A 14,800-nucleotide genomic window follows, 5' to 3' on the forward strand; every position below is an offset into this window, starting at 1 on the left:
GACAAAATAAGAATGTTTGACATTTTTATCTGTGTTTTCTTTTTAATCTTAATGTTTAGAATTCATTTTAATTTTCATAGGAAAAGAGTTTTCTTACCTCCTTCAAACATATCAAAATACTGTGTTGCCGTCACCTTCCCAGTCATATCTAAAAATAAAAAGAAATAGTTTTCAAAAGAAAGTTCACTGGACCCCGGGATGCATTTGTGGCACCACGGTGCTCAAAACGACACATTCCTCTTTCCAGGAAGCACGGCTGCTGTGGGCGGGTCAGGTCATGGCTGAACAGCTGTTCTAGAACTTTCCTCCTGTCTGCTTTCAGTTAGGTGGACCCTACCCTTTCCTGACACACCCACCTCTCCCACAGAAACACTGGGGTGCCCACCTCAGCCCTCTCCGCTTCATATTTTAATTTCCCAGCCGGATTCCCAGAGCGGGCACATTTTCTCTGGTTCCCACAGCCCTGCGATCAGGGGACCGCGTGCTCAGCTTGCTGTCAGGCACAGGACACACACAAAACCCATTCCCCGGGGCGCCTGGGTGGCGCAGTCGGTTAAGCGTCCAACTTCAGCCAGGTCACGATCTCGCGGTCCGTGAGTTCGAGCCCCGCGTCGGGCTCTGGGCTGATGGCTCAGAGCCTGGAGCCTGTTTCCGATTCTGTGTCTCCCTCTCTCTCTGCCCCTCCCCCGTTCATGCTCTGTCTCTCTCTGTCCTAAAAATAAATAAACGTTGAAAAACCCATTCCCCAAGCCTGCAACAGTTCTCATGGTCATGGGCCCCCAGTGGCAATCGTGACAGAATGTCTTTCCCAGGTCTACGAGGATGCCAAGCTCAGCTTCCCCTGAGGCCCAAGTGGCATTTTCTCACAGAGGTGGGGACTGGCTGCTGGTGCCACCCTCTGCAGGGCTCATAGGAATCCAAGAGCAATGCCAGACCGGTCTGTGCCCCCATAGCATGCTTAGCTGGTTTTAACACTGCCTTCTGTGGGCCCTTTTTATTTTGGGGGGGTTTTTAAAAGCCTATTTATATTTGACTTTTTAAAAAAGTTTATTTATTTCTAGCAAACTCTACACCCCACATGGAGCTTGAACTCACGACCCTGAGGTCAAGAGTTGCACACTCCTCTGACTGACCCAGCTAGGAGCCCCCCACCCCATTTTTTTTGGTAGAAACCACAAATAATCTGGACAGTGAGGCATTATAAAAATAACCCAAAAATTTTAAAACGCATTCAGATATAAGCCTAGACTAGATCGTGTGCAAAAATCATAAAAAACCCAAGGTATCTTTGAAAACCCAATCATGGGAGCTTTTAGAGAAGCTTGAAAGAAAACATTTAATAACTCACAGTTGACAATGGCAATATTTATTCCTCTTCCAACATTTCCAGTCTTTTCTCCTATAAGCCTGAAATATAAATAAGGGTCAGTCAGAGTCCCTTTCTTATTAAGAAATGAGTAGCCCTCCCCATTCCATAAAATCTTCTCTCGACAGAGACACTGCCATTGGTGCTTACCATCCCGTCACAGGTCCACACCGGCCTTGGCCAGCACCCTTGAAAGTCACCCCCATACTTGCTCCACACATACCCAGACAAATGGCCAGGAAAAGGAAAATCAAGTATTTGTGTAGTGCAGGCTCTTGATAAATATTGTTTCACTGAATCCTCGGCCATCTCACCACCATTCATTTTTCCATCTTACAGCTATGAAGTCCTAAGAGGTGGGTCAGTTGGAAATAGACCTAACTCAAGGCTGGTACCCACGTATACACCCTCTGTCCTCGTACTGACGGAGGCTTTGCTTGACTCTTGATGATCCTTTTATCCAGCCACAAAGCGGAACCCAGCTTACCTCCTCAAAGAAATGCCTTATATCACGTCGCTTAATTTTCACTTTTAAATTGGAGAATAGGAAATGTCCACTTCAAACGAATTGTGCCCTAAAACCAGTAAGAAGACTGACCTTCCTGGAGATGGTATCTCTTACTGAAGATCCTGGAATTGTGTGTGTGTGTGTGTGTGTGTGTGTGTGTGTGTGTGCATGTACCCTCTGTCAAGTTTTATAATCAGCGATACAGTCACAACAAGAAGCTGGAAGTTTCCCTCCTTTCCCCGTGCTTGGGAGCAGTGAATATGGCACTATAATATGTTGCCCTTGACATGTTTACCAAAACTCTCCTGGGGGCTTTTCAGGCTAAGTCCTTTTTGGAGGCATAGCTTTTTGACAATTTTTGAGAATATTCTATAGTATCTTGAAAAAGAAACTTCCATTTGTGATCATGGAGAGTGGAGTCACCTGAACCTAACGTCTCAGAGAGAAAAATTTAAAAACGGGACTTGAAGAGTATATCTACTTGACTGTACTGGAGACCTAACAAGGAAGTGAAGAGTTCCAAAGCCAGGAGGTGGGAGAACACTAAGTTTCAAGCAGGTGAGCTCAGCATGTAAAGCTACTTTGCCTCAGGAGCATTTGCTAATTCCAGAAAAAGTGTCAAAAAAGAAGAGTAGCACTTTTGACAACCATGTGAGGCTAGTGGGACAGAAGTTGGAAGCTGGGCCCCCCAAACGGAAGGCCATGTCAAATCCTTCATCTTCTTTGGGTTGGGATAAAAAACAGTTGAATCTTAAAAACAAGAATGAACCAGAAATAGATCAGAACTTGAATAGCTGCCTCCAAATTTTAAGTCAACTGGATGACCCCCGCCCCTGCCAAATCTCAATCCTTAGCATTTATTCAGATCGTTCTATTCTGCTAATGGTTCCAAGTCCTTGGTATAAGCAAACAAAAATCCCCAGAAGAATATATCATCTAATGCCTTAAGAAAAAATCACCACAACTTCTCAAACGCATGGTCTGTCACACTACCAAATGTCACCTGGCACATAAGGAGAGATGCCAACGTAAACAAGTGTCGATGAGACAGGAGAAAATAATAGAGAATAGTGATGATGTGTGAGGGTTCCAAATAGATTGAATAGATTGCCCAACAGACTTTACGATAAAGAAGATAATAAATGAAACAATATAGATATTATAGATAATATAGATATAATATAGATATAGATAATATGATATAGATGTAATATAGACAATAAATGAAAATTTTTGAACTGGAAACTACAAAAACTGACATGAAGATTGGAAGAAGAGTAAAATGAAGCTCTAAAACTAAAATCGCTTAATAATCGGTAGTTAACAGAGGGGTTTAACAGCAGATTAGGCACAGAAGAACCGGTGAACTGAACGACAGTTCAGAGGAAAAGAGCTCTGTCTACAAGGAAAACCAGAGAGATACAAGGATGGAAAATACAAAATAGACTGAAGGCTAGAGAGAATATAATAAATAATAAGATCTGACATATGTTTCGTTAGGAGTCTCATAGGAACAGAAGGTTAATGGAGAAGAAGATGCAACGTCAGAGAATTTGTTAGATGATGAAAGCCTTCAATTCACACATATTTAAGAAGCACAACAAGGGGCGCCTGGGTGGCTCAGTCGGTTGAGCATCCGACTTCGGCTCAGGTCACGATCTCACAGTCTGTGAGTTCCAGCCCACACCGGGCTCTGTACTGATGGCTCAGAGCCTGGAGCCTGTTTCAGATTCTGTGTCTCCCTCTCTCTCTGCCCCTTCCCCGCTCATGCTCTGTCTCTGTCTCAAAAATAAATAAACATTAAAAAAAATTTTTTTTAAAGAAGCATAATGAACACCAAAGAGAATACAGCAATAACAACAGACACAGCAGGGTATAAGTGCTGAAAACCAAAGACAAGGAAAAATCATACAGATAATAGGAGAGGGAAAAGAAGGCTGTTACTTTCACAGGATTAGCAATTCAGTTGTTAGCTGACTCTCATGAGAAACAATGGAAGCCGGAAGACAATGGAATGGTATCTGGATGGGTTGAAACACAACCTTGGAACAAACATCTTTCAACAATGAAGATGAAATAAAGATACTTCAACATACACTGAGACAGTTCCCCACCACCAGACAACACAGAAGCTTTTGTTCTGTATCTTTTGTTGTAATAAACCTTATCTATAAGTATTAGCTGTTACTGAGTCTTACCAGTCCCCCTAGAATATCACTGAAGTTGAGGGTAGCTGTGCGACCCCCCAAAACAATATCCAACTGAAGTATATGCACATGTCCACAAGGAGATGTGTAATTATATTACACATTTGATGTCCAAGTGGACCTATTTCAGCCCGTTTTCAACTCTAGAATTTCTTCTGTTTTTCTTTGGATTGTATTTCATTTTTGAATATGCAATACATTTATGCGGTTCAAAAATCACCGTTATGTGCACAAAATAAAATTATACCCAAAGAAATCTTCCCTATATCCTCCACTTTGTTCTCCTCATCCCGTGTTCTCATTTCCATTAATTTTTCTTAGTTTCTGATTTACTCCTCCAGTGTGTGTTTTTATGTCAAAAATAAGCAAATTGCATGTGTGTGATTAATATATGTTTACGCCTGTGTTTTACATATAGGTATATATACACGTATGAGTACACTTATGTGTGAGTGTATCTACGTAGATGTGTGTATTCCTTATCATATTCTTTTATAACCAACTAGTAAATGTGTTGCTCCGAGTTCTGTGAGCCGTTCTAGCAAATAGCGAAACCCAAGGAGGAGGTCATGGGAACTCGGAGTTATAGCCAGTCAGTCAGAAGCATAGGAACAATCTGGGACTTGTGATTGCATCTGAAGTGTGGGGGGAGAGAGTCTTGTGAGACTAAGCCCTTAACCTGTGGAGTCTGAGGCCATCTTCAAGTAGACAGGGTCAGAATCGAGTTGAATTATGGACCACCCAGCTGGTGTGGCAGATAATTGCTTGATGTTGGGAAAAACCTACCACACATTGGGTACGGATGCACTCAGAGTATCGTGTGTAGTGTAAGGAAAACAATGGGGTTTTTCTTTATGCACCCAAAATAACGGGGCTCACTTGAGAAGAAACAGATAACTTGAGTAGCTCTGTATTTATTAAAGAAATTGAAATGTGCAGTTAGAAATCTTCTCGCAAAGAACACTCCAGGCCAGAAGGCTTCACTGGGGAACTGCACCAAATCCTTAAAGAAATAATACCAATTTTGTACAAACTCTCTCAGAATATTGAAAAGGAGAGAATACTCACCAATATACTCCACCCTGATACCAAAACCAGAAAAAAAAATAAGAAGAAAACCATAGACCAATATCTCTCATGAATGCACATACAAAAATTTTTAACAGAATTTTAGCCAATTGAACCCAACAATATAGAAAAAGGATGATATATCACAAGCAAGTGGGACTTACCTCAGAAATGCAAGGTTGGCTTAATAGTCAAAAATGTAATTTGCCATATTAGCAGACTACAAAAGACAAACTATATAATCACTTCAAGAGATGCAGAAGGGACACTGGCTGGCTCAGTCGGCTGAGCGTCCGACTTCGGCTCAGGTCATGGTCTCACAGTCTGTGGGTTCAAGCCCTGCATCGGGCTCTGTGCTGACAGCTCGGAGCCTGGAGCCTGCTTTGTATTCTGTGTCTCCCTCTCCCTCTGCCCCTCCCCTGCTCATGCTCTGTCTTTCTCTGTCTCAGAAATAAACATTAAAAAAATTAAAAAATTAATTAAAATTAATTTAATTAAAAAATTAAACAGTAAAAAAATAGAGGTGCCTGGGTGGCTCCGTCGGTTAAGTGTCCAACTTCAGCTTAGGTCATGATCTCGCGGTCTGTGAGTTCGAGCCCCATGTCAGGCTCTGTGCTGACCGCTAGGAGCCTGGAGTCTGCTTTGGATTCCGTGTCTTCCTCTCTCTGCTCCTCCCCCACTCGTGCTTGGTGTCTCTCTCTCTCTCTCTCTCTCTCTCTCAAAAATAAACATTAAAAAAAGAGAGATGCAGAAAAAAAACATGTGACAAAATCTAGTATCCATCACTGATTAAAAACTCTCAGGAATCTTGAGGTAGAAGGAATTTCCTCAACTGATAAAGAGTTTCTATGAAAAATCCCTAATTAACATCATATTTAATGATGAACGATGGAATGTGTTTCCTCTATGACAAGGAAAAAGGCAATGATGTCTACTCTCATCATTTCTATCCAGCATTGTAGTGGAGGTTTCATCCAGTGTAATCAGGCAAGAAAAAGAAAGCAAAGGCATGCAGATTAAAAAAGAAATGGTAAGGGTCACCTGGGTGGCTCAGTTGATTTTGGCTTAGGTCACGATCCCAGTGTCGTGGGCTTCATGCCGTGTTGGGCTTCATGCTGAGCATGGTGCCTGTTTGAGATTCTCCTTCTCTCTCTGTCTCTCCCTCTGCCCCTCCCCTCCCTAAAAAAATATTCTTTTTTTGTTTTCAATGTTTATCTTTATTTTCGAGACAGAGCATGAGTGGGGGAGGGGCACAGAGAGAGGGAGACCCAGAATCGGAAGCAGGCTCCAGGCTCTGAGCTGTCAGCACAGAGCCTGATGCGGGGCTGGAACTCATCAACTGCGAGATCATGACCTGAGCTGAAGTCGAACGCTCAACCGACTGAGCTACCCAGGTGCCCCAAAAACTATTCTTAAAAAAAAGAAAAGAAGTGGTAAAACTCTCTTTTATTGGGGGTGGGTAGATGGCATTATTATCTACATAGACTATCCAATGTAAAAACAAAACTACTAGAACTAATAAGTGAGTTTAGCAAGGTTGTGGGATATAAGCTCATTATCCAAAAATCAATCGTATCTCTATATGCTAGTAATAAACAGCTGGAAATTTAAAAAAAAAATTTAAATATACTACAGCATCAAAAATGAAATACTTACAGATAAATATAGTAAAAGAGCTACAAGATGTGTATATTGAATACAGTAAAAACATTACTGAGACAAGTTGAAGAAAATTTTAATAAATGGAGAGCTAACTATGTTTCTTGAGTAAAAGATTCAATATTGCTAAAATGCCAATTCTCCCCAAATTGCTCTAGAGACCCAATGCAATCCCAATCAAAAGCCAATAGTTTTGTGTAGCAATGTGTAAGGTGATTCTAAAATTCATATGTACATGGAAAGGATCTAAAATAGTCAAAATAATTTTGAAAAAGAAAAACAAAACTGAAGAAATTATGTTACTGAACTTCAAGAATTATTGTAAAGCTACATTTATCAGGGCAGTTTATATAATGAAAGACAGACAAGTGGAAGGGAATGGAGAGTCCAGAATTAGATATGGTCCCTTGATTTTGGCCAATGGTACAAATTCAGTAGACAAAGACAGTATTTTGAATAAATGTGCTAGAACAATCAGATATCCACATTTAAAAGTGATTTCAATCCAGACTTCACATCATATGCAAAAATTAACCCCAAATGGGTATCTCACAGTGTATGTATTGAAAAATCTAAAATTATCAAATTTCTAGAAGAAAAATACAAGAAAATTTCTGTGACTTTGGGTTGGGCAGACAGGATCTTAGATAGGACACAAAAAATATGATCCTAAAATTAAAAACTGGTAAATTGGACTTCAATAAAATTAAGAATTTCTGCTCTTTGATAAACACAGTTAAGAGAAGAAAAAAGACAAGCCACAAACTGGGAGAAAATATTTGCAAATCATGTACTTGATGAAGGACTTGGATACAGAATATATAAAGAAATCTGAAAGTCAATAATAAGAAAACAACCCAGGGGCACCTGGGTGGCTCAGTAAATTAAGCATCCAACTTCAGCTCAGGCTCATGGGTCATGAGTTCAAGCTGCGCATCAGGGTCTCTGCTGCTGGCAGCACAGAGCCCGCTTTAGATCCTCTGCTCCCTTGTCTTTGTGCTCCTCCCCCACGTGTACGCTCTCTCACTGTCTCTCTCGAAAATAAACATTAAAAAAATTTTTTTAATATTATTTTTGAGAGAGAGAGGGAGAGAATCAGAGCGTGAGCAGGAGAGGAGCAGAGAGGGAGACACAGAATTGGAAGCAGGCTCCAGGCTCTGAGCTGTCAGCACAGAGCCTGATGTGGGGCTCAAACCCATGAACTGTGAGATCGTGACCCGAGCCGAAGTCAGGAGCTCAACCGACTGAGCCACCCAGGCGCCTCTTAAATAAATATTTCTTTTAAAAAGAAAACAACCCAGTTAAAAAATGGACAACTGACTTAAATAGACACTTCATCAAGTAAGATATACATATAGCAAATACACAGAAAGAGGTGCGACATCAGTAGTTATTAGGAAAATGCAGATTAGAAACTTAGATACCACTGCACACCTGTTAGGATGTCCTAGATTGGAAGGACTGAGCATACGAGTGTTAGTGCAGCATGATGGTGGATCAACTCTCATACACTGATGGGAATGTAACACAGGACAACACATTGCTTTCAATACTTAAAATGTTTCACCCCATTTTCTTCTTGTTTGCCTGGTTTCTGAAAAAAAGCCCAATATAATTCTTCGCCTTGTTGCTTTATAGGTAAGGTGCTTTTGGGTTTTTTTTACTTTGTTTTATTTGCCTCTGGTTTCTCATACGATTTTTCTCCTTGTCTTTGATCCTCTGTAGTTTGACATACTTAGGTGTAGATATTTTAGTATTTATCTTACTTGGTTCCATTAAGCTCCCTGGATCTGTGGTTTGGGGCCTGTCAATAATTTTGGAAAACTTCCAGCAATACTGCTTCAAATATTTCTGTTCCTTTCTCTTTCCCTTCTTCTGGTACTCCTGTTATACATTATACCTTTTTACTTGTCCCACAGTTCTTGGATATTCTGTTGCGTTTTTTTCCCTTCCTTCTGTCTTTTTTTCCCTTCTCTTCCTCTTTCAGTTTGGGAATTTCTATTGACATATCCTCCAGCTCCCCAACTCTTTCCTTTCTTGTATCTGGTCTACTGATGAACCCATCAAAGGTGTTTCTCATTTCTGTTACAGTAATTAATTTCCTTTGATTCTTTCTTAGGGTTTCCATCTCTCTGCTGACATTGCTCGTCTGTACTTGTATTTTGTCCACTTTTTCAATTGGAACCTTGAGCATATTAATCATAGTTGTTTCAAATTCCTGGTCTGCTAATTGCAAAATCTCTGCTATGCTTGAGTCAAGTTCTGATTGCTTTCCCCGTCTCTTCAAACTGTGCTGTTTACCTTTAGTGTGCTTGTTACTTGTTTTTGAAAGCTAGGCATAGTATGCGAGTTAAAAGGAACAGAGGTACCCTGATGAACCTGGATGCAAAAGTCCTCAATAAGATACTAGCCAACCAGAGCCAACAATACATTAAAAGAATTATTCATCATGATCAAGAGGATTTATACCCAGGATGCAGGGCTGGTTCGATATCCACAAAATAATCAATGTAATACATCACATCAATAAAAGAAAGGACAAGAACCAAATGAGTCTCTCAATAGGTGCAGAGAAAGCACTTGACAAAATACAGCATCCTTTCTTGAGAAAAACCCTCAGAAAGTAGGGATAAAAGGATCATACCTCAAGATCTTAAAAGCCACATGTGAAAGACCCACCGCTAATATCATCCTCAATGGGGAAAAACTGAGAGCTTTCCCCCTGAGGTCAGGAACACAACAGGGCTGTCCACTCTTGCCACTGTTATTCAACATAGTTTTGAAGTCCTAGCCTCCGCGATCAGACAACACAATGGAATAAAAGGCATCCAAACTGGCAATCAGGAAGTCAACCTTTCACTCTTTACAGATGACATGATAGTCTATATGGAAAACCTAAAAGATTCCACCAAAAAATTGCTAGAACTGATCCATGAATTCAGCAAAGTGGCAGACTATAAAAATCAATGCACAGAAATCGGTTGCATTTCTATACACCAATAATGAAGCAACATAAAGAGAAATCAAAGAATCGATCCCATTTACAATTGCACCAAAAACCATAAAATACCTAGGAATAAATTGAACCAAAGAGGTGAAAAATCTACACTGAAAACTACAGAAAGCTCATGAAAGAAATTGAAGAAGACACACACAAAAAATGGAAAAATATTCCATGCACCTGGATTGGAAGAACAAATATTGTTAAAATGTCAATACTACCCAAAGCAATCTACATGTTCAGTGCAATCCCTATCAAAATAACACCAGCATTCTTCACAGAGCTAGAACAAACAATCCTGAAGTTTGTATGGAATCAGAAAACACCTCGAATAGCCAAAGCAATCTTGAAAAAGAAAACCAAAGCTGGAGGCATCACAATCCCAGACTTCAAGCTGCATTACAAAGCTGTAATCATCAAGACAGCATGCTACTGGCACAAAAGTAGATACTCAGATCAATGGAACAGAATAGAGAACCCAGAAACGGACCCAGAAATGTATGGCCAACTAATCTTTGACAAAGCAGGAAGGAGCATCCAATGGAATAAAGACAGTCTCTTCAGCAAATGGTGCTGGGAAAACTGGACAGCGACATGCAGAACAATGAACCCGGACCACTTTCTTACACCATACACAAAAATAAACTCAAAATGGATGAAAGACCTCAATGTAAGACAGGAAGCCATCAGAATCCTCAAGGAGAAAATAGGCAAAAACCTCTTTGATCTTGGCCACAGCAACTTCTTCCTCAACACATCTCCGGAGGAAAGGGACACAAAAGCAAAAAATGAACTACCGGGACCTCGTCAAAATAAAAAGCTTCTGTACAGCGAAGGAAACAATCCGCAAAACTAAAAGGCAACCGACAGAATGGGAGAAGATATTTGCAAATGACATATCAGATAAAGGGTTAGTTTCCAAAATGTAAAGAACTTATCAAACTCAACACCCCAAAACCAAATAATCCAGTGAAGAAATCGGGAAAAGACATGAATACACGCTTCTCCCAAGAAGACATCCGGATGGCCAACTGGCACATGAAAAAAAGCGCAGTATCACTCATCATCAGGGAAATAGAAATCAAAACCACAATGAGATACCACCTCACACCTGTCAGAGTGGCTAACATTAACAACTCAGGCAACAACAGATGTTGGCAAGGATGCGGAGAAAGAGGATCTCTTTTGCACTGCTGGTGGGAATGCAAGCTGGTGCAGCCACTCTGGAAAACAGTATGGAGGTTTCTCAAAAAACTAAAAACAGAACTACCCTATGACCCAGCAATTGCACTACTAGGTATTTATCCAAGGGATACAGGTGTGCTGTTTTTTAAATTTTTTTAATGTTTATTTATTTTTGAGAGAGAGAGATAGAGAATGCAAGCCATGGAGGGGCAGAGAGAGAGGGAGAAAGAATCTGAAGCAGGCTCCAGGCTCTGAGCTGTCAGCACAGAGTCTGATGCAGGGCTTAAACCCACCAACCGTGACATCATGACCTGAGCCAAAGTTGGACACTCAACCGACTGAGCCACCCAGGTGCCCCCAGGTGAGCTGTTTTGAAGGGACACATGCACCCCCGTGTTTATAGCAGCACTATCGACAATAGCCAAAGTATGGAAAGAGCCCCAATGTCCACCGATGGATGAATGGATAAAGAAGATGTGGTATATAGATACAATGGCGTATTACTCGGCAATCAAAAAGAATGAAATCTTGCCATTTGCAACTACGTGGATGGAACTAGAGGTTATTATGCTAAGTGAAATTAGTCACTCAGAGAAAGACAAAAATCATACGATTTCTCTCATATGTGGAATTTAAGATGCAAAACAGATGAACATAAGGGAAGGGAAGGAAAAATAATACGAAAACAAGGAGGGGGACAAAACATAAGAGCCTGTTAAATACAGGGAACAAACTGAGGGTTGCTGGAGGGTTATGGGTGATGGGCATTAACGTAGACACTTGTTGGGATGAGCACTGGGCATATACATAGGGGATGAATCATTGGAATCTACTCCTGAAATCATTATTGCACTATACGCTAACTAACTTGCATGGAAATGAAAAAATAAGTGAATACTTTTTTTTGAAAAAAAGGAACAGAGGTAAATAGAACTTTGGCGTGAGTGTTTATGTTCGCCTGACTAGGAGTGAGCTGTGTTTGGTATTTGCTGTGGGCTGTAGGTGCCAAAGGCTAAAATTTTTCTCCTATGTCTAGGATATGCCTAGAGACTCTTTTTAAAATTGGATTTAGCCTTGTGGTTCTTTTACGCTGTAACCCTCTGTTATTTTTTTTTTTTTTTGAATGTTTATTTATTCATTTGGAGGGACAGAGAGAGAGAGAACAGGAGGGGGAGAGAGAGTGGGAGAAGAGAGAATTCCAAGCAGGCTCAATGCTAACAGCAGGAGGTCACGGGGCTCAATCCCACGAACCATGAGATCGTGACCTGAGCAAAAATCAAGAGTCAGATGCTCAACCAACTGCAAACCCCTGTTATGTCAAAGGAGCTTCTTTTGTGTGACGTTAAGATGTGGGGGAAGGGGAAATGTTGTACAGTCCCAAGACTGAGTCTCAATCTTTTGGGGAGCCTATGCTACTTGGGCGGTGGGCTTCACAAGAGGCCATATTGTTTCTTTGACCCCTTAGGTGAGACAGGAAGGTTAGAGGGGGCTGGTTTAGAGGGGGCCCCTCTGGTGTTGGGTATTTCCTTCCACAGGTCAGTTAGTATCAGGGAAAACCCACATTGGTTAGACTCTGGCAAAAAGTTTCTCTTGAAGGCAGGCCGTCGTGAAGGAGAACAGAGCCCTGGGGGCATATTTCAGACCGGCTGTTTTCCCTTCCCCCTGACAAAAGCAGGAGGGGATTTTTTTCTTTGATCTTTACTCTGAGAGCCTGGTGGGGTTCCTGGCAGGAAAGTGTGGGGATTCCTCCAAGGTTTGGCCTGCAGGAGTTTTAATCTCTCAAAATGGTCCAAAACCCCCATCAGCAGCAACTGACCAATTGCCCCTGAAGGATTCCTGCCTGATGCTGGCTCCAAGCTGACGTGGGATTCTGGGGATCTGCCTGTCTCTCCCATTTTCAGGCCGGTGGTTTGCCCTGTGACCTCAATTCTCGGGTATGTGTATGCTTTTATGTATAGCATAAAAATTGGAGGTTTATGTGCCGTGATCCAATCTAAGAGTTGTTTTCCCTTAACTGGCAGCTTTCGGACCACCTGCTATTATGTGAGACCTACTAGTTATTCGTCATACCATCATACTTGGGTTGTTTTCTGGTTTTGTTGCTTTTTAAAATTTTTAAATTTTGCTTTCACTATACAGGTTTTTTTCTTTCGTTTTTTTTTTTAACGTTTATTTATTTTTGAGAGAGAGAGAGAGAGAGAGAGAGAGAGACAGAGCACAAACACGGGTAGGGCAGAGACAGAGAGGGAGACACAGAATCCGAAGCAGGCTCTAGGGTCTGAGCTATTAACACAGAACCCGATACGGGGCTCAAATCCACGAACCACGAGGTCATGACCTGAGCCGAAGTTGGACGCTCAACCGACTGAGACACCCAGGCACCCCATACAGTGTTTTTGGCTTTGTTAAAGGTCATATATTTTTTAAATAGCATTTTAATAAGTGAACAGATAAAATACGGAGAAGATTTTTTACAAACACACAAAAAGACTACTTTAATAGGTAAAGAATCTTGTAAACCAATAAAAAGGCCAGTGACAGAGGTGAAAATGGGCACGAGATATGAACAGACAGTTTACAGAAAATCAACACAAAGGCTCTTAGCTTAAAAGATCCTCAATTCACTCACGGCAAAAGCAATGAAAGTAAAAATCTCATCGGAGACTTCAATTTCTATCTCTCAGAGAGGCAGAGATCAAAGTCTCTGTCAACATGCTGGGCTGGACAGACTACGGGGGAACGGTCATTCTCATTGTGCTAATCTGAATCCTCTGAGAAGCAGCTATCTGAACAGGATAAAATGCACAAGAATTTGTATCAGGGGAACTGCCTACAAGAGGAGAGGGGGAAGGGGCTGAGTTAAGGGGGGAGAGCCATCAGACCGCAATACGAGTCTGACCCTAAGCCAAAGACAGGGGGATGGAGACTTGCAGTCTCTGGAGGGTTCAGCAAGGCCACCGGGGCATCTGGAACCCAAGCCGGCCATCGGCAGAGCCTGACTCTCCCAGGAGTGGGTTTGCCTGGTGCCCCTCTGCTCACACGGATTTTCTCCTTCACCAAACTCTCCCCTGAGCTCCTTTTTAACTAGGTCTGACTTCGAACGTTGTGCTCATGTCTGCATTGTCCAATTTTAGAAGAACTCTGCTAAGTCAGTTTATCCGGGTCCCCCTCCCTTTGATAGCTGATCACCCTCCATATCTGGTTGGGTTTGCTATCCACGTGGTGTCTGATCACCCGGCCCGCCTTCAGCAAAACACAGGAGGGGACCAGGAAAGTGGAAGGCACCATATCTTAGAAAAAGGAGTTAAAACTCCAGAGAGGGAGACAAGGCCGTCCCAGGATGACGGTGGATAGGGGTGCCAGATGGCAGCTGCACGGTGACCCGAGAGCAACCTGGCTGACCCGAGTGGGTCGGAAGGCTCCAGAAGAGGAACTTGGTGGATATCTGATGGGACATTAGATTTGTTTTTTAACTAGAAGAACATTTTGGGGTTAAACTGATGTAAGTAACAGAAAACCAAGCAAGCTGACAACCAACAAAAAGACAAGGAGACACGATGGTTGTACACAATGTGATTCAGCCATGAAGAACCTTCACTTAGCCGTGTTTAAAAAAAACAAACAGGGAGTCCTGGGTGGCTCAGTCGGTTGAGCATCTGACTTCGGCTCAGGTCATGATCTCACCGTTTGTGAGTTCAAGCCCCATGTCAGGCTCTCTGCCATCAGCACAGAGCCCGCTTCAGATCCTCTGTCTCCCTCTCTCTCTGCCCCTCCTCTCCTTATGCTCTCTCTCTCTCAAAAATAAA

The 14,800-nt window shown here is 41.8% G+C and overlaps 1 protein-coding gene across 1 annotated transcript in view; it reads right to left on the bottom strand.

Moving 5' to 3' along the window:
• FAM3B (FAM3 metabolism regulating signaling molecule B) overlaps positions 1-14,800 on the bottom strand; it is a 41,801-nt gene that overhangs the window by 7,635 nt on the left and 19,366 nt on the right. The window contains exons 4-5 of the mRNA XM_043593561.1: positions 1,349-1,407; positions 98-148 (exon numbers count right to left, since the gene is read on the bottom strand). Of these exons, the coding sequence (XP_043449496.1) occupies positions 98-148; positions 1,349-1,407 (110 nt within the window). The remainder of the gene's footprint in view (positions 1-97; positions 149-1,348; positions 1,408-14,800) is intronic.

Source organism: Prionailurus bengalensis, chromosome C2 (genome assembly GCF_016509475.1).
Source record: "Prionailurus bengalensis isolate Pbe53 chromosome C2, Fcat_Pben_1.1_paternal_pri, whole genome shotgun sequence".
Taxonomy (NCBI): Eukaryota; Metazoa; Chordata; class Mammalia; order Carnivora; family Felidae; genus Prionailurus; species Prionailurus bengalensis.